This window comes from Zalophus californianus, chromosome 12 (assembly GCF_009762305.2).
Source record: "Zalophus californianus isolate mZalCal1 chromosome 12, mZalCal1.pri.v2, whole genome shotgun sequence".
Lineage (NCBI taxonomy): Eukaryota > Metazoa > Chordata > Mammalia > Carnivora > Otariidae > Zalophus > Zalophus californianus.
The window spans coordinates 18,282,274-18,305,632 of NC_045606.1; the positions used below are offsets into that span (position 1 = coordinate 18,282,274).

At 50.2% G+C, this 23,359-nt stretch overlaps 1 protein-coding gene across 15 annotated transcripts in view; it reads right to left on the reverse strand.

Moving 5' to 3' along the window:
• Positions 1-23,359, reverse strand: part of CDHR3 (cadherin related family member 3) — a 63,164-nt gene that overhangs the window by 22,756 nt on the left and 17,049 nt on the right. For 11 of the 15 annotated variants that reach the window (XR_003516636.2, XR_003516635.2, XM_027574895.2 and 8 more), the window contains 5 exons: positions 22,561-22,658; positions 12,088-12,182; positions 11,199-11,303; positions 6,263-6,411; positions 4,623-4,812 (listed from right to left, as the gene is read on the reverse strand). Coding sequence is in view for 13 of the 15 variants with exons in the window: in XM_027574895.2 (XP_027430696.2) it covers positions 4,623-4,812; positions 6,263-6,411; positions 11,199-11,303; positions 12,088-12,182; positions 22,561-22,658 (637 nt within the window). In the remaining 2 variants the exon portion in view is untranslated. The remainder of the gene's footprint in view (positions 1-4,622; positions 4,813-6,262; positions 6,412-11,198; positions 11,304-12,087; positions 12,183-22,560; positions 22,659-23,359) is intronic. The other 4 variants (XM_027574905.2, XM_027574903.2, XM_027574906.2 and 1 more) reach the window with 4 other exon arrangements.

The following is a 23,359-nucleotide window of genomic DNA, read 5'->3' on the forward strand; positions in this document are numbered from 1 at the left end:
CGCCTTCTCCGGAGGCCACCCTGGTGCCCTTCTCTCAAGGTCAGCCGTTCCCTCCCCTTGGTCCCTCTCCGGCTGCCCCCCTTTATTTTAAATTCTTAGCACTTACCCTTTTCCCATCTACTACACAGTTACTTATTTAACCTGTTTATCTCCTGCTTCCCCCCCTGCAATGGAAGCTCCACGAGGACAGAAATCTTTGCTCTGTTCTTGGCACACTTGCTAACGTCCGTTGAATGAGGGAATGGTGACTTGGGAGGCTAACACAGCCGTGAAGAATGTAAGAGAAATCCGGAATTCTGCCCTGCCTGCCCGGGGCTTATGACCTTGTTAGGGAAAATCGCTGGGTGCCTGCACTCCTCACCTCCCACACTTTGAAACTCAGAATTTCTGCCACTTGTGTTCTAATGGACTTTGATGTCATAAAAGGGCCCCCTAACATGTTAGTGCCATTCACCCAAGGGAGCTTTATCAAGGGTTGAATTCGGGGGTCCCAATCTCGGGTGACTCCAGTAGCACAAATGAGGAAAGCTGCCCGCACACTCGGAGCCATCTGGTCCAGCCGCGCTCGGTGTGGGAGGCCCCGAGGAAGCGTGATTAACACCTTTAGGCTTCAGTTCATTCAGGGACTTTACTGTGTCTCCAGGTTTCAGGTTTTCCATCTATAATCTAGACATAAATCATGTCAGTTAGCTTTTGCTTCATAATAAACCAGCCCAAAATGTAGTGGCTTAAAAGGAGCCCCTTGTTATTTCTTGCAATACTCAGGACTATCCATGAGTTCTCTGGGCTCTTTTCTGGCTTGGCCCATCTCTGTTGTCTGGCCATCTGGCTTGGGCTGGCTGGTCTAGGATGGCCTCGGTCACATGTCTCATGGCGGGAGGGCAGTAGGTGTCTGCTTCCTGTCGTCAGTAACCCTCCACGAGATGGGTCCAGGCTCTTCGCGTGGACATCTCAGGTTCCCAAAAGTAGCAAAAGAGGGCAAGTCCCAATGCACACATATCATTTGAGCCTCAGCTGCATCCCATTTGTGAATGTTCCAGTGGCCAAAGCAACCGACACGGTCAGGTCCAGATCCAAGGAGTAGAAAGAGGAACCCATCTCTTGATGGGAGGAATGGCAGAATCCCATTGTAAAGGGGTGTGGGTGCAGAGAGAGGAATTTGTGGCTGGTGTGTGGTTTGGTTTGGTTTTTGCTGTCTACCTCAATCATTTCTCTCTTGCAAAAATACATCGTGGCTGCCATGAGAACACGTCTGGAAGACCCTCAACCAAGGAACATACCCGAACACAGACCCTATGCTGCTGTGCTCTGAAATCCATTGCTTCATATGCAGTGAGTCCATGTACCTGCGACTGCGAGTCGCAGAGATACTAAGGGAGGCTCATTCCCGTCCAATGACCGCGGACTCTGGCACTAGGACTCCTCGATGCCCTAGCCAAACCTTCCAGAGCCTACACAGCAGGCTAGAACATTTCTGTCCACCCTCCTTCCCTCTTCCCTTTGCTGAGGTCAGAGTTGTGCTGTGGTCTAATGACTCTCCCAGCCTTGTCTAGCTCACCCCATTTTCTCCCCCAGCAGTGTCCCCTGATAAAAGTCTCACACATTTAATCCCGTCTTGGTGTCCTGTACTCAGAACACCAGACTAGCATGTGTTAAGTTCCCTAATCCTCTACACTATCACCTCTCTCTGCAGCCAAACTCCGCTCCCTTCTATATCCCACATCATCTCTTCATGGCAGCTAACGTGGGCTCTGGGCTCAGCGAAGGCAGAGCAATGCCTGACAGGAAGGAGGGTCTTGGGCTGCTGAGAATAACTGGACTTGCTTCCTGGAAAGTGTTTTCCCTGACAGGTGCCTCCTTGGCAGAGACAGCCTCTGCTTCATTGGGACTGGGGTCCAAACATTTCCATTCCTGTCTTGACTATACAATGTCGTGGTTTCATTCATAAGTACTTAGAATAGATATCACTTATTAAACACCAACGACATGCTGTATCAGAACAAGTACTTTAGAAGCACTACCTCTGATTCCCTCATCTTCAAGGGCTCTGGATTCTTGTCCCCATTTCACAGGTGAAGAAAGAGTGGTTCAGAGTGGTTTCGAGACCTGTCCCAGAAAGCTGGTGCAGGCAGGCAGGCTTCTCTATTGTCCATGTTAGGAAATTTGACTGTAAGTCCCAACAATGAATCTCCAGGCCCACAGACATTTTGGGGACCCAGACCTTGATTCCGACTCTGTGGAAGCCAGAGTGTTGCATCATCCAAAGAATCCCGCGTCCTGCAGCCAGACGTTGCATGCTCTCCGCCTCTCGGGGCTGCCTAGCGTGCTCTTTTCATTTTTCCCTCCCTGAGGCTTGGTATTTTTCCCCCAAACGCATGACTTAGAAAACCACTCCCCCTCATTCATCAAGGCCTGCCTGAAAGGCCGGCTGCCCTTGCTCCCAGCCATCTGACCACGTTCCCTCCCCGCACAAAGGTGACTGGCCCAGCCGCAGTCTGAGCCGACTGACCTTCTCCGCCTCTGGCTCACAAACAGCTTGCCAAGCGCTTTCAGCCAAGCCCAGGACAATTTACAACCAGAATGGGGGCTGTCACGGTGCCTTTGATGCCTCGCTCAGGCCCCGGGCTCATTCATCACCAGCCTGGGAAAGCTGCAGGGGCCCCCATGCTAAGGGCTGCTTCCATCTCCAGGCTGGCCGGAGAGCCTGCAGGACCCCTGCGACCCACGAGGGCAGCAGGGGGCCGGGCACGCAGCCACCTGCCTCCAACCCACTGGGTGCTGGCACCCTCTCCCTCTCTTCCACCTGCTCTCCCAAAGTCCCCGGCAGGGACCACGCCAAAAGCCCTGAAGAAGGAATAAATATTCAGGGACGCATGTTGTCAGAGCTGGTGGCACCACCAGTCCTGTTCTGTTTGGTTTGGACCCACCTGTGTGCTCCGGCATGGTGGAAATGGGGAAGGTGGTAAGGATTGGTGGCAGGCGATACCGGGTCAGGTTTCCCAGCCCCTGAAGTTTGCAAATGAGGCTGGGTTTCTGGAATAAAGATTTCCATCTCCTGAGGCTGCAGAGGAAGGGGCCCTTTTGTTGCCCCTCTTCAGATCCTGGCTTTCACAGGATGCCTGCGTGTTGGAAAACCCCAGAAGTGGAACTTGAACACTGTTTAGAGTTACCTTCAGTAATCAGTACAGTTAGTCTAGTGGAAGGAGCAGTTCCTGAAGCTAGAACAGAGATTGCCACGTGCAATCTGGGAACTTCCGGAGGTGGAGGGACTTCTCCAGCCCACAGGCAGGGAGCCAGTGGGGTAAATACCCTGACTTGACTCTCCCCTTCATTCTAGAGCTTCCCATTGGCCAACCAGAAGCTGCAGGGCAAGGGAGCCAATTGATATCCATATAGGTCATATCCATACTCCTAGGGCACGGAGCAGGGTGGGGAAATCTGGAAGCTGGATCTGAAGGGGCAAATAGGGCCCATCCAAACAGGTTTAACTGTTTTGCTATCTGACTCCAGGCCACACTGATTTTTAGCTTCGTGCTGGGGAACGCCAATTGAGAAAACAGGGAGACACTCATAAGCATAATAAAGGAATTTATAGTTCTATTGCTAACCCTCAACAATCCTTGTTCCTTGTCCTAGGGTCCTTTGCAGCTACTATGGATTAGCTCTGTGTCCAAAGTCACCTAGAGCTTAAAGGTGACCTTGCAGAACCTGTCAAAGGCGACCTCAGAGGAAGACTCTCTCCATGGGGACACCTGAAAGGGGGACCAGCTCTGGTCTTGAGCCTTGTTCCAAATGCAGGCACGCTCTCAGCCAGTGTCACTGTGGAGGTGCCCTCCCACCAACAAGAAGCCACCTTCACGGTCCCGAGAAACTGGAGACTAGCAAGTAGGAAGCCACAGAGATGAAACCAACCCTGGGAACGACCCGTGTGGCATTTAGACAAAAGAGCTAGTAGAGAGTGCTGTTCGCCAAGAGGCGTATTAACACAGAATCACGAGGGACTTTAAGTTAACACTGAAGAGGCTGTGACACGAAGAATAGGTCAAAATGTACAAAACAACTTGTTTCTGCATTTTTTTCCCCTTTCGGTTGCCTTTGGTTTCCCGGCAATGAAGTTGTGTAAGGTGAATTAGATGTTTTGTTTTGTTTTAAGTAAATACGTGGTGTGATTTATTCCTATTACTGGTGGCATGTTTCTTGGGGAGCTCCCGGCTACTAATCTTAAGTCTCAAGTCTCTATTATAATGCTAACTAACAGCACCATCTTGCCACCAGTGGCAATAAAGAAAGAAAAGGCACAGTACCCAGAGGGTCTCCGTGGTACGTTTCATGAACAAAGATGAACATGCTATAGGAGAGAGCAAAATAAAAATAAATATTATGTATTTTTTGCCAGAGTACGAAAGTGCAGAAGGGAAACAAGGAAAAGGGAAGAAAATGAAGAGAGGAAAGCGAAAAGGAGCAAGAAAGGAAAACCAGTCTCCGAAATCGGACAGCTCAGGTGGGCTTCGGTTATTGAAGCATGTCCTGGATGCTCACGATTCTTCGGTTCCTGCCAGAGAAGCCAAAAAGTCAAGGCCCACCGAGCACTGAGGAGCGGGGCACCCTGCACGTGAATATACCTGAAGGTGGTCTTGGTGCACATGGCTGGGTTGTCATTAATGTCCTCTACGATGAAGGTTATCTGCATGCGATTCTCTTGACCCCCCGAGGGTCTGTCCTTCACCAGAACTTCCAGAGAAATGGAGGGATTTTGTCTTAATTCACCTGCGTCTCGGTCTAGCCTGTGGGCCACTTGGATCGTACCGGTCACTAAAAAGGCAAAGGTGAGAACACAACCCTTTGGAGACTTGGAGGCAATTGGAAAGATCATTCTGGTGTGAGGACTGGCTTATTTTTTTTTTCTCTCTTGCCTGGTTTGGCTTGCCTTCATTTCTGTTGCTTGCAACCAGAGTCTTAATAAAGTTGTTCCAAAAAACCACTGCATTTCTTAAAAGTTACATTTGCAATACTAGAGTGAACAGAATTCTAAACCATGGTTGTCCATCCTTACACCATTAGCTGAGTGAGGTCCTTGATGACAGGACACTAGCAAGTGCTCAGAGATAGAGCACAATTATTGCCTTAGCCTGCCTCTCCTGGGACCAGGCATCCTTTGCCATAAAGCCAATGGGGCAAATAACACATTGTTTTTCTGGGATTGTCCGATGCTGGCCTCCACAAAGTCATCATGTAAAGTGAAGTCCTTCAGAAGGATGTGATAGGAACTTACAAGGTGGTATCACCTAGGAGTGGTCTCTGGGGTCGTAGTCTTTGGTTTCAATCTGCTTCACACCCACAGGCTGTGAGGTCTTGGACAAGTCATTTACCCTGTCCAAGTCTCTCTCTAAGCCTTAGTTCCCTCATCTATAAAGTGTGGATTACAATAGTTCGCTGGGTTGTTGTGCTGGGTATTTAAAATGGAATACATGCAGATCACTTAGTATAGCACCTGGTATATGCTAAGACCCCAATAAAAGATGGGTGTTCTAGGAGGGGGAAACTCTCCTTCTTGCACCAACATACTTAGATGGGAAGATAACTCCCAGCAGCCCAGGAGATTGCTCTAGATTGATGTAGTCCAGTATGGTAACCTCTAGCCACACGTGGCTATTCAGCACTTGCAATGTGGCCGATCCAAATTGAGATGTGTGGTAAATAAAAAATACACAGCAAACTTCAAAGACTTGGTACAATAAATGGTAACATCAAATACATCATTAATAACTTTAAGATATTGGTTACATGTTCATGACAATATTTTGGACGTGTTGGGATAACTAAGATGCCTTATTGAAGTTATTTTCACCTGTTTCTTGTTACTTTTTAAAAATGTGGCTACTAGACTTTAAAATTACATACGTGGCTCCCGCCCTATTTATTTTTGGACAGTGCTGGTCTGGATCCTCTTTTTGGAAGACTTCCAGGTACACTCAGGATAGTGAACTCATCCGTTGTTAGATAGCCACCTGCTTCAAAGGTGAAGGAGTGATATATAGTTTATCACCTTGGGACCCTGTCCAGTTTCCCCGAGCCCTAAGTCAGCTGCGTTTAATGCACCTATTACCCTAGCAAGTTATGATACTCCAGACAGAAAGGCATGCCCCAGAAGAGAAGACAGATAAAAATATTTGTGAAAGAATCCAAATGGCTGAATTAAAGGATGCACGGAAGTGTGTGTGTGTGTGTGTGTGTGTGTGTGTGTGTGTGTTGTGTGACTTACACTGGTTGATCACGAAATAGCGGTTAGGGGTCGTGATGCTGTAGAGGAGGAAGCCGGTAAAACCTTTATCATCGGGGTCCTCCGCTGTGATGTTGGCCACAATGGTGCCTGAAACCAGCTCCTCGGAAATCGTGTACACTCGCGCTGGGCTGGAGCAGAAATACAGCAGACACAGCTCATTTTCAGGGGCACGGGAGGGTGGAGTCGGCGAGGTGGGTATTTTGGTTAGTGCTAAATATAGCACTGAGCTTCTGAAGTTGCATCCACACGCTCCAAGAAAGCAGTCAGCAGCTGAAAGGAGGGGGGAACCGGCTTTTGTGTTTCCAAAGATCACGTCCCTGCGGATGCCACCATGTACAGTGGCCTCGGCTCTGACTCCGCACACGCCTGACGCCGATTCAGATCGGCCTGGGTGTTCACATCTCTGACCATCAGGATACTCGGCCTATCCAGCCATCTTCTCTCCCTCTCCAGTTCTTGTGCAAAAGCTCCCTGAGTGATTTTAAAAATCCATCTGGACAGGGGCACCTGGATGGCTCAGTCCGTTGGGCAACTGCCTTCAGCTCAGGTCATGGTCCCGGGATCCTGGGATCAAGCCCCACATCGGGCTCCCTGCTCAGAGGAGAGCCTGCTTCTCCCTCTCCCTCTGCTCCTCCCCCTTCTTGTGCGCGCGCTCTCTCTCTCTCTCTCTGTGTCAAGTAAATAAATAAAATCTTTATAAAAAAATCCATCTGGACACAGTTTCCTGGCTCCCATCCCCCGGCTGCCATCAGACACTATGGTAATAAACTATAAATACGTTTTATTTCTTCGTTGTCTTTTTAGTTTTGTTCTGTCTTGCCTGCGGAAGCAGAATTTACGCAGAGAACTTGTACACCCTCCTGAGTTGCATTTATCACAAGGTCAGCTCTCTGAACAGAGAAGTCAAGGTCGCTGCCCTCCAAGGATGCCCAAGAGAACCCCAAATCACCAACTTACCCAACCTCCTCAGGCCTTCACTGCTTTGGGAACAGGCTGATAACAAGGCAGAGAGGTTCGGAGTTTTAACCACACAACTTGGGTAAAAATGAGTAATTTTGCATGCACCAAGGGAGGCTTATTGTTTAGAATAACCCTGCAGGAAATCCTTCTGCTGAGGGAAAATCATTTCAGTGGGGAAAATCATCACCCTCTGATTTACCAGTTTCCTAAGCTTGGATTTCCCCTTCCTTAAGAGGGGAACATTCTATCTCAGGTCTAAATGATCACATTCGTTTTGTGAGCTCAGAATCTTTCTGCAGTTCTGTCTCATCCTCCTCACAGGGTAGAGGGGACCAGAGGGAAGAGAAAGGAGGGGGAGAGGGGACATCCAGCTAACAGCAGACAGAGACAGGCAGCGAAAGGCTGCAACCAGGCCCTCGCTCACCGGGGCTCCTGCCTGGGGCGTGGGTCTGCCCCCCATTCCTGAGGTGACTTCCTGTCAGTGCGTTCTATTGGGGGGACACTAATCTTGTTCAGGCCAAGAGGCCACCCCAGTGCTCTGTGCCTCTCCCCACCCAGGTCCTCACTGAGGCTGCCCATTGATCCACTTACTTGCCTGACCGCTTTCTCGGTGAATCTGGGCTGCAGCCCACCGAGGGGCAGGAATAGACAAAGCAGGAGGCAGAGGTGGCAGGAACCAAACCCAGACCCGGAGGAGAGAGGGACGTAGCACCAGCTCCCAGAGCTAGACTCAAGCCCTTGCGTCCGTTATGTGAGAGCCTCTGTTTCTAACATATTCTATTTTTTTCTTTGGTTACTTTGAATGGGTTCCGTTAACTTCAAACAAAGAGATTGCTATACTTCACCCCTTAGCCAAGCTACTCTGAGTGTGGTCCCGCCATGTTTCACAGGCCCCCTGGAGGTTCTGGGTCTGAATGCAGAACTCAGGCCAGCTCCAGACTGCCGAATCGAGATCTGCGTTTCCCCAAGATGACCAAGGGATTTGTATGCACTTTAAAGTTTGAGAAGAGCTCCTATAAGGAATCACCAGAGGTGACAACCACAGATACCCAGGCTGTCATAGGACAGAGGACACCTTGGGTGGAGAATCCCCTTCTTCCAAGAAAGTGCTTCTCAGCTGGGGGTGATTTTGTTGTTTGTCACAAGTGGAGACAGGGGCTGCTACTGGTCTTTAGGGGGTAGAGCCCAGGGATGCAGCTACACCCCCTACAGTGCAGGGGTCAGCGCCCACCACAAGCAATGTCCACAGTGCACTGCTTAAGGCACCCCATTCTGCAGGCTTATCTGCCCCCCTGCCCCGGGTGCACAGGAAATCAGGTATCTATGAAGGGGACCAGTCAGGCTATTGGTGAGTGCGTAGCTCCTCGGGTATACCATTCTCTCCTTGGCTTACCTGATATTGATCCTGGCAGAAAGCAAAAAAATCTTTGGTTTATTTGGTCTGGGGACCCAAGACCCAAGTGTGTATAAAATACCCTTCAACATAAAGGTGTGACCCTCAGCCCACAGTTAAGATCTATTCAGCCAGGGGCCCTGCAGCCACCCGACAGGGTCAAGCTCTGATATCACTTACATCCCCATCCCCCGCTACACCTCTTCCCTACTGCCCCCCCATAACACCGGATTACCAGGGCCCAGGTAAGGGGGAGTCAAGGGCCAGGGGCCACATTCATGGGGAAGGGCATGAATCCCAGAGGATGGCTTCAGTGTTACGGATGAGTATGCAGTAGGTGCATAAAAGTGTGTGTGCATTCATTGCAAGGCACCAGGTTGAAAAGGATGGCGGGTAAATACAAAAGAAACAGGCAGTGGGAGACAGACTGCTCAAGTCTAAGGTAAAGTGCCCTGCCAAACCAGCAAGCACTGTGCTTGCTACGTAGAGAGTAAATATAAGTCAAGTATTTTTATAATAAGGTGCTCGACCGTAATAATAGCAGAATCCTCAAGTACACATCGGGAGTCCACAAAGCATTCAGATGTTTGCCACCACCCAGGGATAAAATGGTGAGCTCTCAACAACAGAAATAGCACTCGCTTTGGTCGTATAAATTGTAGGACTTTACCAACTAGTAAAGATAGAAGAGTTGTTTCCACATTCTGCAACTTTGCTTCACCCTCAAACTCAGTATAGCTGAATCAGTCTGAGGGTTTAACTGCATTAATTCTGAATTAAAGAATTTATGGTTCGTCCTGACACTGATTTGGAAGGAAAAGAAGGATCATGGCTCGAGGGAACCATGAAAGCCCTTAAAGTCAGTACCTACTTTGAAACCGTGCAGACTCTTACTAACTGTGGTGGCTGAGGGACGAGGTCGACTCTAATCTGGATGAAGTCAGGGCAGCCCCTCTGCCCCAGTGCTTCCAGGGACAGGCTCTTGCAGACCCATCCCTGCCAACATCCATGGGTCCCTGCTTGACATAAAGCCCAATGACTTGTTATGAACTGGTTAAACGGTCACAGAGACCATCTCTCTGGCATGGAGCCTAACGGGATCATTTCTCAAACCAAACAGGAGAACCAGAGCTCCAGACCTATCTCTGGGGGCCCCAGCAACCAGCCAAGGCCATGTTCTCTTTTTGTGGAGGCCAACTGCTTTCTTTTGGAAGACGTCATCCAAACCAGGTGGTCTGCCCCTTGGGAGAACTTATTTCCCCCTTGGCAACCCCGTTAGCCTGCTTCTCCACCTCACAGACTGGAATGTGCGAGCGACATGGCAGACCACACCGGCTCGCACGCGGCTGTCGCCTACCCCTGCGGGTTACTGATGAGTCTGCATGGCTGTGCTGGCGAATACTTGAGTCTGAATCCAGGCTGGGATGTCCCAGCTATTTATAAACTGCCCGTGCCGGGTTCCTGGAGGAACCGGTCAGCAGAAGTGCATTGCACCATCCTTCCGAGCTTCGCCTGGCCACGGGGCTCGCTGGGAAGCGTGGTGTGGGAGTGTACCTGCTGTTCCTCCCTCCACGTGGACACCCAGCCACTGGGCTGGAGACCGTGCACATCCGGAAGTTTCACAGCTGTGCTGGGTTTTGCCAAACGGTGCCAGCTTAGCCTGTGAATTTTGCAAGCATTCGACGTGGTTCTGGGGCCCCGGGGCTTTCTGTCGGTGGAGTCTCCTGAGCTGGATTTATTCACAGCCACGAAAGCAGTTACTATCGCTTACCAGGCAGGTGATTTTGCTGGTTGGCTCTGGCTGGCTCCTGAGCCCACCTCAGCAGCTGGGGCAGGGGGAGTCTAGTAACCAGGAAGTCGGGCTGTTTGCAGGGTCGTTTGCCAGCTCAGAATCTCATCTTCCCCTCCGAAATCCCGATCTATAACAGGCTTGGCTCTGCTCTTTGTGCCTGGGCCTGTGCCAGGCCCATTCCCACAGGCTACCTCACCTCCGCTGGATGTAGGAGTTGCCAGACACAACCACCTCTCTTTTCTGGACCCACCATGGCAGAAAGAAATCTAGAACACCCCGCAGCAGGCAGGCCTCTTAGGCATCATCGAAAGAGACCTCTCCTCCGTCAGAGAGCACACCAATCTGAGAGAGAGTGGGCTTTAGAGAGGCTTGACTAATGGTGCATGCCCTAGGGTTTTGCTATTATTCATGCTGAACACTCTATTATAGCAGTACCTCTATTATAACAGCGTATTTACCTTCTACACAGGCCCAGCGGCCAGCCCCGCACCAGGGGCGTCGTGTCCAGCCCCGCTACCCACTCCCCACCCCCCCACCCCCGCCCCGTACCCACCATCCCCTGGTGCAGGGGAAAGGGGAGTGAAGCTGGTGGCGGAGGGACGCCCGGAGGCTCAGAGAAAGGACGCTGAAGATCTCAGGCCTCTTGGCTCTCCTCCGGGCCAGGGCAAAGGGCATCCCTCTGCGTTGTATTAAATGCGTCTGAGAAAGCCGGGCCACCCAGGAGAGATGGCGGCTGCGGCCCAAGGAGCCCGGCTCGCCCGCAGGCCTACCTGGTAAAGCGAGGTATTTCGTCGTTGACATTCACAATGTTCACATGGAGCGTGGTGGAGGCTTCAAGCCCTTGGCTGTCTCTCACCCCTGCAACCAGATGGAAACTGTCGGGGAAACCCCCCGCCCCGAGTGAGGGGCTCAGGCTTTGCTGACTCTACCTCCAAAAGGAAGGGGGGGAAATGGGCTGGGAGGAGGGAGGGAAGGGTCTGCCCCTTTCTGGCCACCCTCCTTCAGATGCACGCGCCAAGTCGGAGCTGCCGTGTAGACCCTTCCTTCCTCGTCTCTGCAAACCCACCCCTCCCCTTCTCTCTCTCCCTATAGTTGCTATTCCTGGCCACCATCTCCCCCAGGGGCTGCTCACGTCCGCCGTGTTGCACACCCTGTCTCTGTCCTTCCTCACAGTAACCCTGCGGACATGCATTACGCCCATGTGAGGAGACCAAGGCTCCCAGGGATTGAGGAACTAGCCTGGTGAGGTGAGCAGCCAAGGTCACCCTGTGTGTTTTTATCCTCAAACCTTGGTCTCTCCTCACCTCTTTCCTCAGCCACCTGCTCGCCTCCCCGCTGCTGCTCTGATGTTAGCAAGCGGCTCTGACAGCTGCCTCTCCCTCGCCAGAAAGGCACCTGAGGCGATTCTCCAGATTCCTGGGGACACTTCTCCCATCCCTCCATTCTTATTATGTGGAGATGAAGATTTGGGACGGGGAAGGAGGCCTTCCAGATAATTGCCTTAGTTCCTCTTCCTTCTGGGGGGCTCACTACCCTCTGAACTCAGCAGGAAGGCAGCAAACCGCTCGGGGCCTCGCTCGCGGCCCACAGGCTGCACCATGCCTGCTCCTTGACCCTCAGATAGACGGTACTTCAAGCAAGGTCATTGGCAAAGCCTACCTTTTGTGTCCTGCTTCAAAGTCAAATTCTGTTGTAGAGAAGAGGGTCCCATTAGCAGACATGCTGAAGTTCACTGAGTGGAAGATCAGAAAATACTAAAAAACAAGGGAAAAAAAAGAATGTAACCGAGAGTACCTATTCATCTTTCCCTGGGAGACTAGTTTGTTCCATTCCGTTTTAAATTCTTGGCCCATGGAACATCCTTGATGCATCGGGATGAAGCCCAATGCACAGTTTTCAGGCTTAATGGTTCTTGAAGCAAGAAAGTTCTGGATCTGCTGGCCTGAGCCTCTGACCTGAGAAGCCACACACCCTGAGGAGTTGGTAGCTGGATCCAGCAGGCTTCAATGACAGAGCGAGGGTGAAGGCCCCCTGTCTAGGCACTCTGCTTCTGAGTCCAGTCCCCTTCTCCTTGTCAGCGTGTTCTCACTTGTGCTTCTTAGGATGATGTCTGGGGGTTGAGTCTAGGTCTTGGCTTTGACCCACACTATTTATTTATTTATTTTTAAAGATTTTATTTATTTATTTGAGAGAGCGAGAATGAGAGAGAGAGCACATGAGAGGGGGGAGGGTCAGAGGGCGAAGCAGACTCCCCGCTGTGCAGGGAGCCTGATGTGGGACTCGATCCCGAGGCCCCAGGATCATGACCTGAGCCGAAGGCAGTCGCTCCAAAGGCAGTCGCTTAACCAACTGAGCCACCCAGGCGCCCTGACCCACACTATTTAAACAGGGCTACCGTGCATTAGGCGATAGGACGATACTAGCATAAATAAGATCTGGTCTCTACCCTTGAAAAAACTTATGATATAGGAGGGTGCAAAAATGTTCACAAACATCATTCGCTGACGTGGTGGCCGGGGAAAGTAAAGGGAGAGGTGCAAGAGAGAAGAAACTTAGCAGGGCCTCAAGTACAGGTTGGAAGCTGGTTTGGAGTTACAAGGGCTTAGTTTTAGAATCTGATCTCAGGTTTAGGGCCACTGGTGAAGTTTTTCTGTATCTTGGGGGTGTTGAGAATCTAATCCTTTATGGCTCCCCGTGCCCAGCCCGGCTCTCGTAATGACCCCTTGCCTGGCCCCACTTGCTCTGAAGGGAACACGGGCTTATTTGCACAGCCCCCTGAGGGCATCCCATGGGAGGACCAACCCTGTGCTATCCATGGGTGCTCATCAAGAGTGCTTCCTTGTGGCCATGATGATGTCAACGAAGCAGGTGAAGGACCTGGATCACAAGAGCTGAGTCCAAGTTCTGGTCCTCACCACAGGACCTGGGACAAGCCCCTTCCTTGCCTGTAATATACAGACGATACCACCAACTGCTCCTCCATGTTACTGTGAGGATTACATCAGAAGGCACGCTGGAAAATGCGAAGCACCACAGCAACACGCAAGGTTTACGTGTTTATAGCCATTTGTTCCAAAGGGCTTTAAGGTTTGAAGGTTTCGTTATTTCCTACTAGGATGAGAGATGATCTGTCCTCAAGGCCTTAGATCTCTGGATCAGATAATCAGTGGAGATTTTGCAATTGGAGCCACAGCCCCTGAAGTCTAGAATCAAAGGAAATGCCAGCCAAGGCTTCCAACCCAGCGATTTGCTATGTTGTGTGATCGCAGCTAAGCTCCCCACAGGAGAAGAGAGAATACACAGAAAATAGATTAATGATCTCATTTGGGGCCATTATAAGGTTTTTAACCATTTTGCTAATTGTAATAAAACATACTTTTAGACACAAATTAGGAAAGACAGAAAAATATAAAAAAGAAACTCAAGATTAGTCACCTATAAAATCTTATGATTTTCACAAAGAGCCCCGTTCTTTTCTATGCACACGTATACCCTCCACAAAAAAATTGAGATGATACTCTAGTCAAAATTACATTCTCTTCGTTCTTTGCCTTTGTGCTTGAGCATTTCCCCATATTCTTAACTCTTACCTTACCGCCTGGTTGGTTAATGATGGCACAGCTTTCTACTGCAGGGCTTACTTTACTAGGTCCTTCTTGCTAGTCACTTAAGTGGTTCGTACCCATTTTTAAGTGGGAATATTTGGGCAACAGCAAGGAACACCCTTCTTCCAGCCCCTCCAAATTGTATAAACAGCGTGGCAGCACTCAAAGGTACAATGTTTAAGTCCCAAGGCCCCCCACCGTCTCCCCAGCTCACAGCCTGGGCAGCAGCTGACTATATACACAGAGCCATTCTGTGCCTTTGAGCTGAGGCTTCCCTGCAGAGAATCCTCACATATCCATAGATCGGAGGCTCAAGCTGGATGTGATGGAATGGCAGGGTTTATCCGGGGGGGGGCATTTACTATATGCCCCTGGATCGGGATGCCATTCCAGTGTGTCTAATGCTCTAGGAGATAGGGCCTCAGTTCTGGTTAGTCTCAAACAGGAGAAAGCCTCTGGCCACAGAGGTGACAGACAGACCCTGCTCTCCAAAAGCTGATGGGCAACTGACAGAACATACAAGGAAAATGTGGGAGACCTGCTCAGAGGGAGACTACACAGCATATGATGGGAATGGAGAAGGGAGACTTAGCCCCATCTAGAATAGAAGAGTCACGAATGGGGGTGGCTGAGTCAAGTGCGGTGGCTCTGGAGCCAGACTGCTGAGTCTGAATCCTGGTTCTACTACTTTGTAGCTGCGAGAGCTTGTGCAACAAAAAGTAATAATAACAGCGCTTGTCCAAGGGGTTATCACTTAAAGTTCTAGAACAGTGCCTGGCACATGGTAAGTCCTCAATCTAGGTTAACTGCCCCTGTGGATTAGAGTGTAAGATCCATGAGGGAAAGGGCTTCATTTTACTCGTTACTACATCTCTAGTGCCTAACACATAATAGATGCTCAATAAATATTTTTCTCAATCAATACATATTCATTAAATGTTAAATATTGGGGTTTTCTTCTTGCCTATTTCCCATCGGAGACCAACATTCCCACCTTAAAGAATCTTAAAACAAAACAAAAAGGCAACAACAACGAAAATCTTGCCTAATTAAAAAAAAAAAACCAATCTGTTTTACTTTGGTAAGGCAAGGCTGGATTATGAAGTCTCCCCCAGTTCCGCCTACATCTCAGCGAGCAAGAAAAACGAAACGGCAGCCGACAGAAAGGGTGCATGGCTGTAGACTAAGGAACATGGAGAATTTCTTTTTCATTTTTATTAAGAGGCTGATTTCCTGGAATCCTGATTTTTTTTCTCTTAACACCAGGCTAATTTCCTTATCCCTGAACCTACGAGCCTGTGTTAATGGGAATAGCAGTTTTGTACTCAGAAAGGAGATAATATCCATAGACTAAAAATATTGTGTCGTGTGGCCATTTGCCAGCAACTCGGGAAAGCTTTCTGTAAAACCTGGCATTCTCTTCCCTTTTTAAAGGCTTGTTTAATCAAAGCTGCTCCCTTGATATTCATTCTTGGAAAACAGAAATTAAATAGAATGAGAAGCCGCTGCAGCCCCTCTCTGAGCCACCACCAGCTAAGAAAAGTCCTGAGTAATCAGATCAGTTCGGTTCACAAATGCTTGTCAGACAAGCGCCGGAGCGTCCCCGCTGGGAATATTCCTTTACTGCCACCCCAGGTCTCTCTATTTGCAGCCCCTTTTGCCAGCTACAGTTTGCTCAGGGACACAAAGCCTTCAGGGTGGAAGACAACAGAGCCTGAGCTTCCTGCCCCATTCCCCCTTTATCGTGTTGCTAGTGTCAGGAGAAAGGAGGGTGAGAGGAAGCTGGCCCAGTTTCCTGAAATGTCAGGCTCCCTGGGGGAGAGCATGCCACCTCAGTGGGGCTTGCTCACTGCAGCCTGAGCCACAGGCAAATCGTGATCCGACCTGTGCTGGTTGGCAGCCATCTGTGGCTTTCAGGCCTGCTGTGGAATCAGGCGACAAGAATTCAGCCTCCAGTCTCCCAAGAACAGAGCTGTCAGCTTCCAGGGGCCAAGTTTCCAGGGGGAAGGAAGGACCTTTATTCCTCCCAAGGCCAGGAGTGCCAATGGCTCAGCAAGCCCCCAAGATCATGCCCCCAACCCCCCACCCCAGGAGAATCCACAGCGCACACCATCGTCTTCCAATAAATACGCGGCCACGTTCTCACTGCATTTTTTCAGTGTAAGGTGAATATTTTATAAAAGTCTTGATTCCTCTTTCTTCCCCTGTCCCATCCCTATCCCAGCTCAGAGATAGGTGGTGGGGGACAGAAGTATGAGGGCAGGGTGCCTGGGAGAAAGAAAAAAAAACCCATAAAAAATCCTACTGCAGCCCTTAACTTGGCTTGGCTTGTGCAGTGTTGTTATGAGGGTGAGCTAAGTGGGTGATAGGCAAGTATTTGAATGTTTTTAAGAAGAGCCACATTTACAAATGAAAAATGCTATGGGTATGTCATCCTTTCCTGGTAAAGCTACCAAGGATTCAACCCTCTCATACTTTCTCATTCCTTTTCCATAATCAGCCTGGGTCCTATTCTCTGATTCAGGCTTCACCAATCTTAAGAACAACACTCACCATCTATTTGAGGAACTGTCCCTCCCAACAGATGAACAGTTATCAAGGGTGATGTATGTGCTACGGGAATTGTCCAAAACCACTGCTTTTCCCTTTCCTGAGCATTTTAACGAGAAGAACCTGGAGCAGAATGCGTTTTGCAAGAACTCCTGAGTTAGCAGACAGATGTCATGGGGCATTGAACAAGTGATGTGCATCTGCATGTGTGTGCGTGTGTGCGCGTGTGTATGTGTGCGTGTGTGTGTGTGTGTGTGTGTGTGGTGGGGGTAGAGACATGTGGGGAGCAGGAAGAGCGCTGTTACTCAGGAAATCAAGGGGACACCAAGAACAGAATTTTCCAGAACAAGGTAGGAGGGAAGGAGCAGGGTTTGGGCCAGGAGACCTCGGTTCCCACTGGAGTTCCAGGGCCCAGGTAATGGCCTCAGCTTCTTCCCTCATCCAGAAACAAGGGGCTGCTCAATGCACCTGAAAAGTCCCATCCAGCCAGCACCAGCAAAAAAGACCACTTTATTCCCAGGAAGAGGGAAAGAACAGCTCGCCACCACAGTCTCAGAGCCGTGCACAAGATGGAGGCAGGGAGAGAGGCTGACTTCCCCTGTCACCCTCCTGGTAGCCCAGCTAGTAGCAAGGTAATTGCTCTTTTAATTTCATCCTTTGTCTGCCCTGGTGAAGACAAAGCACATTTCGCTTTATGCAAAAGTCCTTCCCTAATGGAAAGGCCAAGAGAAACCTCCTTAATGGAGGAATCGCTGCGCTAGATCACTTTGCCTCCAGCTGCGAAACTGATTAACGTCCTGAGAGTCTCCGAGGAGGCTTCGCGACAGTCACAGTGGCCTTTTCCGAGAAGGGGGTTGGATCTCATTGAACCTCCTTCAAGAGGTAGGGAAAGCGCTGGGGGAGGGGGCTCAGAGAAGGAATGCCAGTAGATACGATTATTCACAGACAAACCGATCCGAGCCCAGTATTAATGCACGCCTCCACCTGGACTCCATCACAACACAGAAGGCACCCAGGGAGGGGGAGCCAATGCTGGATCCAAGCCTGCACCCTGCAACCCAAGCCACCAGCCATGGGCACCTGTGACGACTGAGCATTTGCAGTATGGCTGGTCTGAAAGGGGGTGAGCTATAAATTAGTGTAAAGGACACAATGAGTCCAAAGACTTACTATTAAGAAAAGGGAGGTAAAATATCTCACGAATCGTTTTTATGTTGATAAGGTTTTGAAAGGATAGTAGCTTGGATAAGAGTATTTAAAATTTAAGAAGTGTATTAAAATTAATTTCACCTGTTTCATTTTACTTTTTAATGTGGCTACTGGAGCATCTAAAACGACATACACAGGCATCATTCCTAACTCGCGTGCCAGCTCTGTTGGGCAGTGCTGGTCCAAACAAAGTACAACTATGTGCTTTTAAAACTTCTTTGGAAAGAGGGAGCAAACACCAGTGGTTTCTGCATTAGCCGCACTTTTATGTTATCTGCGACACAGTTTCAATTTATTAAGCTGGATAGGGGTTGTAAGATTCAGCACTTTAAGGGAGCTGAGGTTTCTGGAGACGTCCTAGAGCTATTGTGTAATTCATACTCCCTCCTTAGTGGTTCCCACCAGCAAGGCAACTCCTTGGAACCCACCAGGAAAGCTGATAGGCACAAACCAAGCCAAGGTGGTTTCACGCGCATGCTTTGGTGCTTTGTTCTTGTTCTGGTTTTGTTTTGTTTTGTTTTCTTGTGGGAAGTCACGTATTTTATTCATCAATTTTGGGCAATCTGAAATGGCCGTCTTCCCCCTCCACCCGGACCAGTGATTCCAAGGTGATATAAGAACTGCTGATAAGTCAGAACAGAGGTCACATAATTGTCTTGCGGATCCCACCTTCGCCAGGTAGAGAGTTGGCCATGGTCCTGGTGGCAGGGGAGCCAAGAGTCTCCACCATCCCATTTCAGACTCTTCCCTCAGGACCGCCCTAGCAGCACCCAGCTAGATGTGAAGTGCCCTGACCAGACCAGCCGCCAGATACTTTGACTATCACCCCCCAGATCCTTCAGACCGTGGCAGTACCAACCTAGCGCCCCTAACAGTAGGCTCCCCTCTGATTATGGTGCCCAATGTCATTTCTTCAAACACTGCTCTTCTGAAGCCCCATCTTAAAGGATGGGGTCCCCAAACGGAGAGGATCCTCAACAGCAAGGTTGTCATGGGTCCCGTTCCCATCTTTATAGGTGCTATAGGTCACTCGCCTCATCCAGCCTCGATCTCACCCCAGGGTTCTCCCCATGAATTCCGAACGATGCCGTACTCAGTGCCATGGCTGACAAGCCAGCGGGCCACAGAAATGACATGGTTTATGTCCCAGTACGCCCCGTAGACGCCCCCTGTATAGTTAGCCATTACACAGCAGCTGACGGGGCCCTTGGCGAGGTTTTCTGCCATCGTCTTCTCCCCTCCGAGAGGGAGCCGGGGCTTTCCAGAGGGCGGAGCTGTGAGGGCATGGCACTGTGAGTTCATGCATGGTCCATACTGCTTCAGCTTGTCCTTCTCCTGGTCCTTGGCCTGGAGTTGGTGCAGGTCCTGTCGCCCCGAGCTTGCGGGCTGGTCGTTGCCCACCCCGCTGGCGGGAGCCTGTGCGCACAGGGTGCGGGCCACGCCCCCTTCCTCTGGCTGTTGGCCCCCTCCGCTGTGGGGCCGCTGCTGGCCTGGGGCCCGCAGGAGCCGCAGTCCTGGCGATGGGCTGGTTCCCGGGGCACACACTGACCCCATTCACCCCGCGCCAGTCCCAGCTCTTGGGCAGATCCCATGAGGACAGGTACTCATGAGGCCCGGGGTATGAGTGGCGGGGCCCTGCAGGGCCAGTGGCGGCTCGGCCCTGGCCGGAAGAGCAGCGGCAGCGGCAGGCTCCCTGCAGTGGCTCCCCGCCGTGGCTCCGGGCCCTGCTCGGTAAAGCCTCTGCTTGTTTCTTCAGTTCAGTGGTTCTCGAAGGGTACAGAGCGTCAGAATCACCTGGGAAGTCTGTGTTCCAGGAATCTTTTTTTTCCCCATTAATATTAATTTTTAAAGTAGGCTCCGCGCCTAGCAGGGAGCCCAGTGCGGGGCCTGAGCTCACGAACCTGAGATCAGGACCTGAGCTGATATCAAGAGTTGGCCGCTTTAACTGTCAGAATCTGTGTTTTTTTTAAAGCAGCCTACATTAAAAAAAAAAAAGCATCCTAGGTATATCCTCATGCAGGGGCCTGAACACCTTCTGAGAAGCCCTCCCAGCCATTCTGACTGAAAGACTCACCCGAGGGTTTTTGGCAAATATGCAGACTCCCAGGCCCCTCCCAGACCCCAGGACCAGAAAGTCCAAGAGACTTGGGGAATTTGGGAAACCTTGTCTTAAAGTGATGGTTCTCAGTCCCCGCTGTGCAGGAGATTCAGCAGGGGGCTCAAAAAGCCCGAGGCCTGGGTCACACCCCAGGACAATCACATCAGACTCCCTGGGGGTTGGGACCCAGATGTCTGTTGTTTTTTAAAGTTTGTCAGCCGGTTTCAATTTACACAATTTACAGCCGCTGCGGGCTTCTATGAGAAGCATGGGTTTGGTCCTAGTAAATCAGCCCATCTCCTTTCTCCTTATATAGAGCAAAGTACATCCTTTCGTAGCTCCCAAGCGCCCAGAATAAAATGTCTAAGCACAAAGTCCACACTGTGTCACTTCCTAAACTGTTGAGTACCTTTTTCTAGTCTGAGAAGGGTTCTTTCTAGATTGTGCTCCCTGCCCCTCCAGGCTGGCTGTTAACTTTCTTGCAGTTGTTCGTGCTGTGCCAGTGTGAAAGACTTCATTAACCCTCTCTGCTGCATCGGACGCGCCCCCTCCCCAAATAACTCCTAAACCCACTGCAGAAACCACAGGTGCGGGCCCCTAGATCCAGGTCCCCAGCCCCTGCTCTCAGACCTCTTTGGATGGCACTACATTTTCTTTTAAGGGAGCAAGGCCTGCTGCTGTCTTTGCTCCCCGCCTGGGGCCTCTTCCCTTCCAGAAAGGGTAACAACCTGCTTTTTAAAGGGGCCACCGTGACCTTATTCCTTCTGCACAATTTAAAGATGGAGATTTAAAAAGAAACATTTTTCTTGACACTTGAGATTCCTTCCACTTGGCCTCCACTGCATCTTGTATGAACTTTATAGTAATTATCTTATTGAATTATAATAATTTGGTCTATGCATGAACATCTCCCACCCAGACTGTAAACTTCTTGAGGTACAAAGATGGGTCTTACTCGTCTTTGTGCCCAAAGTAGCTAATAGAAAGCCTGGCACATAGTGAATTCTTGCTAAGTGTTGAAAAGAACTCAATGTATAAATGAGGTACTATATTTTGGGTTGCTGACCCATCCAGAATCCCCTTTCCCCTGGTCACCATCAAACAACAGTGGCCAGTGAGAAGTAAGCAGAAATCCTCTGGGGAGGGCCACCAGGAGGGTCTTTGAGATACAGACTGGGCTGGCCTGCTCTCCTCACACTGTACCCCTTCCTACTTTTTTTTTTCCCCCTTCTTCCTGCCTGGAACTTAAAGGTAAAGCCTGGAGGTATATAGCAGACATATTGTAATCATGAGGTGAACAAAAAGAGGACAAAACCAGCCCTGGACCGCCTGCCCACCTCTGCACTTCTTGTTATGGGAGAGAAAAAAAAAAAAACAAACCCACATCTGCCCCTGTGGTTTTCTGTTATTTTCAGACAAACATATTTATAACTGATATAACAAGGATGTTATTCATAAGAATGCATTTAAAGCACCTCGTATTGTTCTTAGCGCATAGTAGAGACCCATTAAGTGCCGATTCCACTTATTCATGCAAACAGAACCTTGAAAAAATGATGTTGGGGACAGAAGGGTCATAATCTGATAAGAACAGACTATACTCTAACTCAAGATGTGTCTGCTAATTTGAAAACAGCTTTGTTTCAGACCCTGCAGACCGTATTATATGGGTCCTGGAGGTTATTTCCAAGGCTTACTTCCTCCTGTTAGAAAAAGTAGCCCGGTCGAAGCTGCAAATCAAGCCCCAGCAGCAGAAACAGCCTCCCGGTGTTACCAATTCCCTGAGTGTCGTATTTCAAGTAAATGCTTCTCCGTAAGGCGGCCTTTGCAGGAATGATGCCTGCTCCAAGGTTTGTTGGCTGGCTGGTGTGGGCTTTGGTTTTTTTCTCCAGCCTGGGCTGCCCAACTGCAGGAGGCAGGAGCCCCTTGGAGGGACAGAGCTAGGAGCCACAGCGTCCTGGCCCAGGGACAAGCTGAGAGGCTCCTTCGCCTGGGGGTTCATGGTTATAAGAGGTCCACTGATAACTGCATGAAGGAAATGGATTTAGAAGGAAGAGAAGAGAGATCAGCTGTCTCAGACTGAACCATGAGGGAACGCTCCAGGACCTGGTCTCCGGTTATTCTCTGTGGGATTCCCCACCTCTTCTTTAGAATTTCTGGGACTCTCTTTCAACCTTTTTATTTTTTATTTTTTAACTTGCCTCCAAGCAGCTTGACGTCCTCTCTTGAAAAGGAAGTGTTAATGCCGGCCTTTGGGGTACACAGTTTTTGCTTACTTTTAAAAGAATACAGCTGGATTTTTATCACCTTGGAATTTAAAAATGCTGAGCAATTTCAATATGCCAGGCACTGTGCTACGTGGCCTTATGTGCCTTCGCTCATCCTTACAATCCCCCAGCTGTGTAGGTGCGGTTCTTCCATTTTATAGATGAAGAAATGGAAGCTCAAAGAGGTTAAGAACATGTCCGAGATCACACAGAGCCACAAGTCTAATCTGGGGTGTCTATGTCTGGAGCTCCCTTACCCATTCCGACATCCCCCGTCCTCTCTGCTGGGGCTTTGGACAGCCTCTTCCTCCCCGCACCACTGCCCAAGCCCCTGGCCGAGGCTCCAGGCTCCCATGTCAAAGACAGCACGGAGAAGCCCGTCTTGTTTATCGAGGAGACTTACATGGAGGGGTATGTTTCGGCTTGTGTCTTCTGGATCGAAGGCCTCAACCTGGTAAAGGAATCCCGGGTTTGCTCCTTCCAGTATGTACAGGTCTAGACCTAGAGCAGCATCCAAAGTGGAAGAAGGGGCATTTTATTAGATAAAGCAAATAAGGAATTACAGAATGGGGACAGCCGCACCCAGCCAAGGAGAACCAAGCGCATTGGCGTCGTGGGAAGGAGGGATGCAGGAATAAAGGCCGGGAGTTAGCCCACGGCCAGCTGGTGTGAGCGGACCGCTTATGGGAATTTATGAAGTACTTGAGTGGCCAAGCTGGGATCACATCTTCCCGCATTTCCTCCGCCAAGAGATGATCTAGGGGAGGAACCTCCGTGTGAGGCTGCTCCCTGATCTGATTCACTTTCACGTGCAAATTCCTCCAAAACCGAGCGGAGGTCTCCTATTGAAGTGCACTTAGCATGTCGGGCTGAAAGGACTTGCAGCAGGATTCAGGAAGAGGGCTGCAGAGGCTCCGGAAGGGGACCAGAAATTGACTTCATCTCCTTCAGAGTTCTGGGAAGGCAGGGGGAACCCGGCACTTGGCACCACCAGCCCCGCCGGAGGGGCTGCCCCCCTCCACTCTGGCCTCTCCGAGAGCCCGTCCTTCTGCGGGAGGGCTGGGAATGTGCATGTCAGCTCACTCTTCGGAGCCACGGTGCTGAGGGCTTATGTTTTCTCCTTTATCGTCATAACCCCCGTGCATAGGTGTCGCAATTCTTTCCACTTTACAAATGAGGAAGTTAGGAGGTCTCAGCGAGGA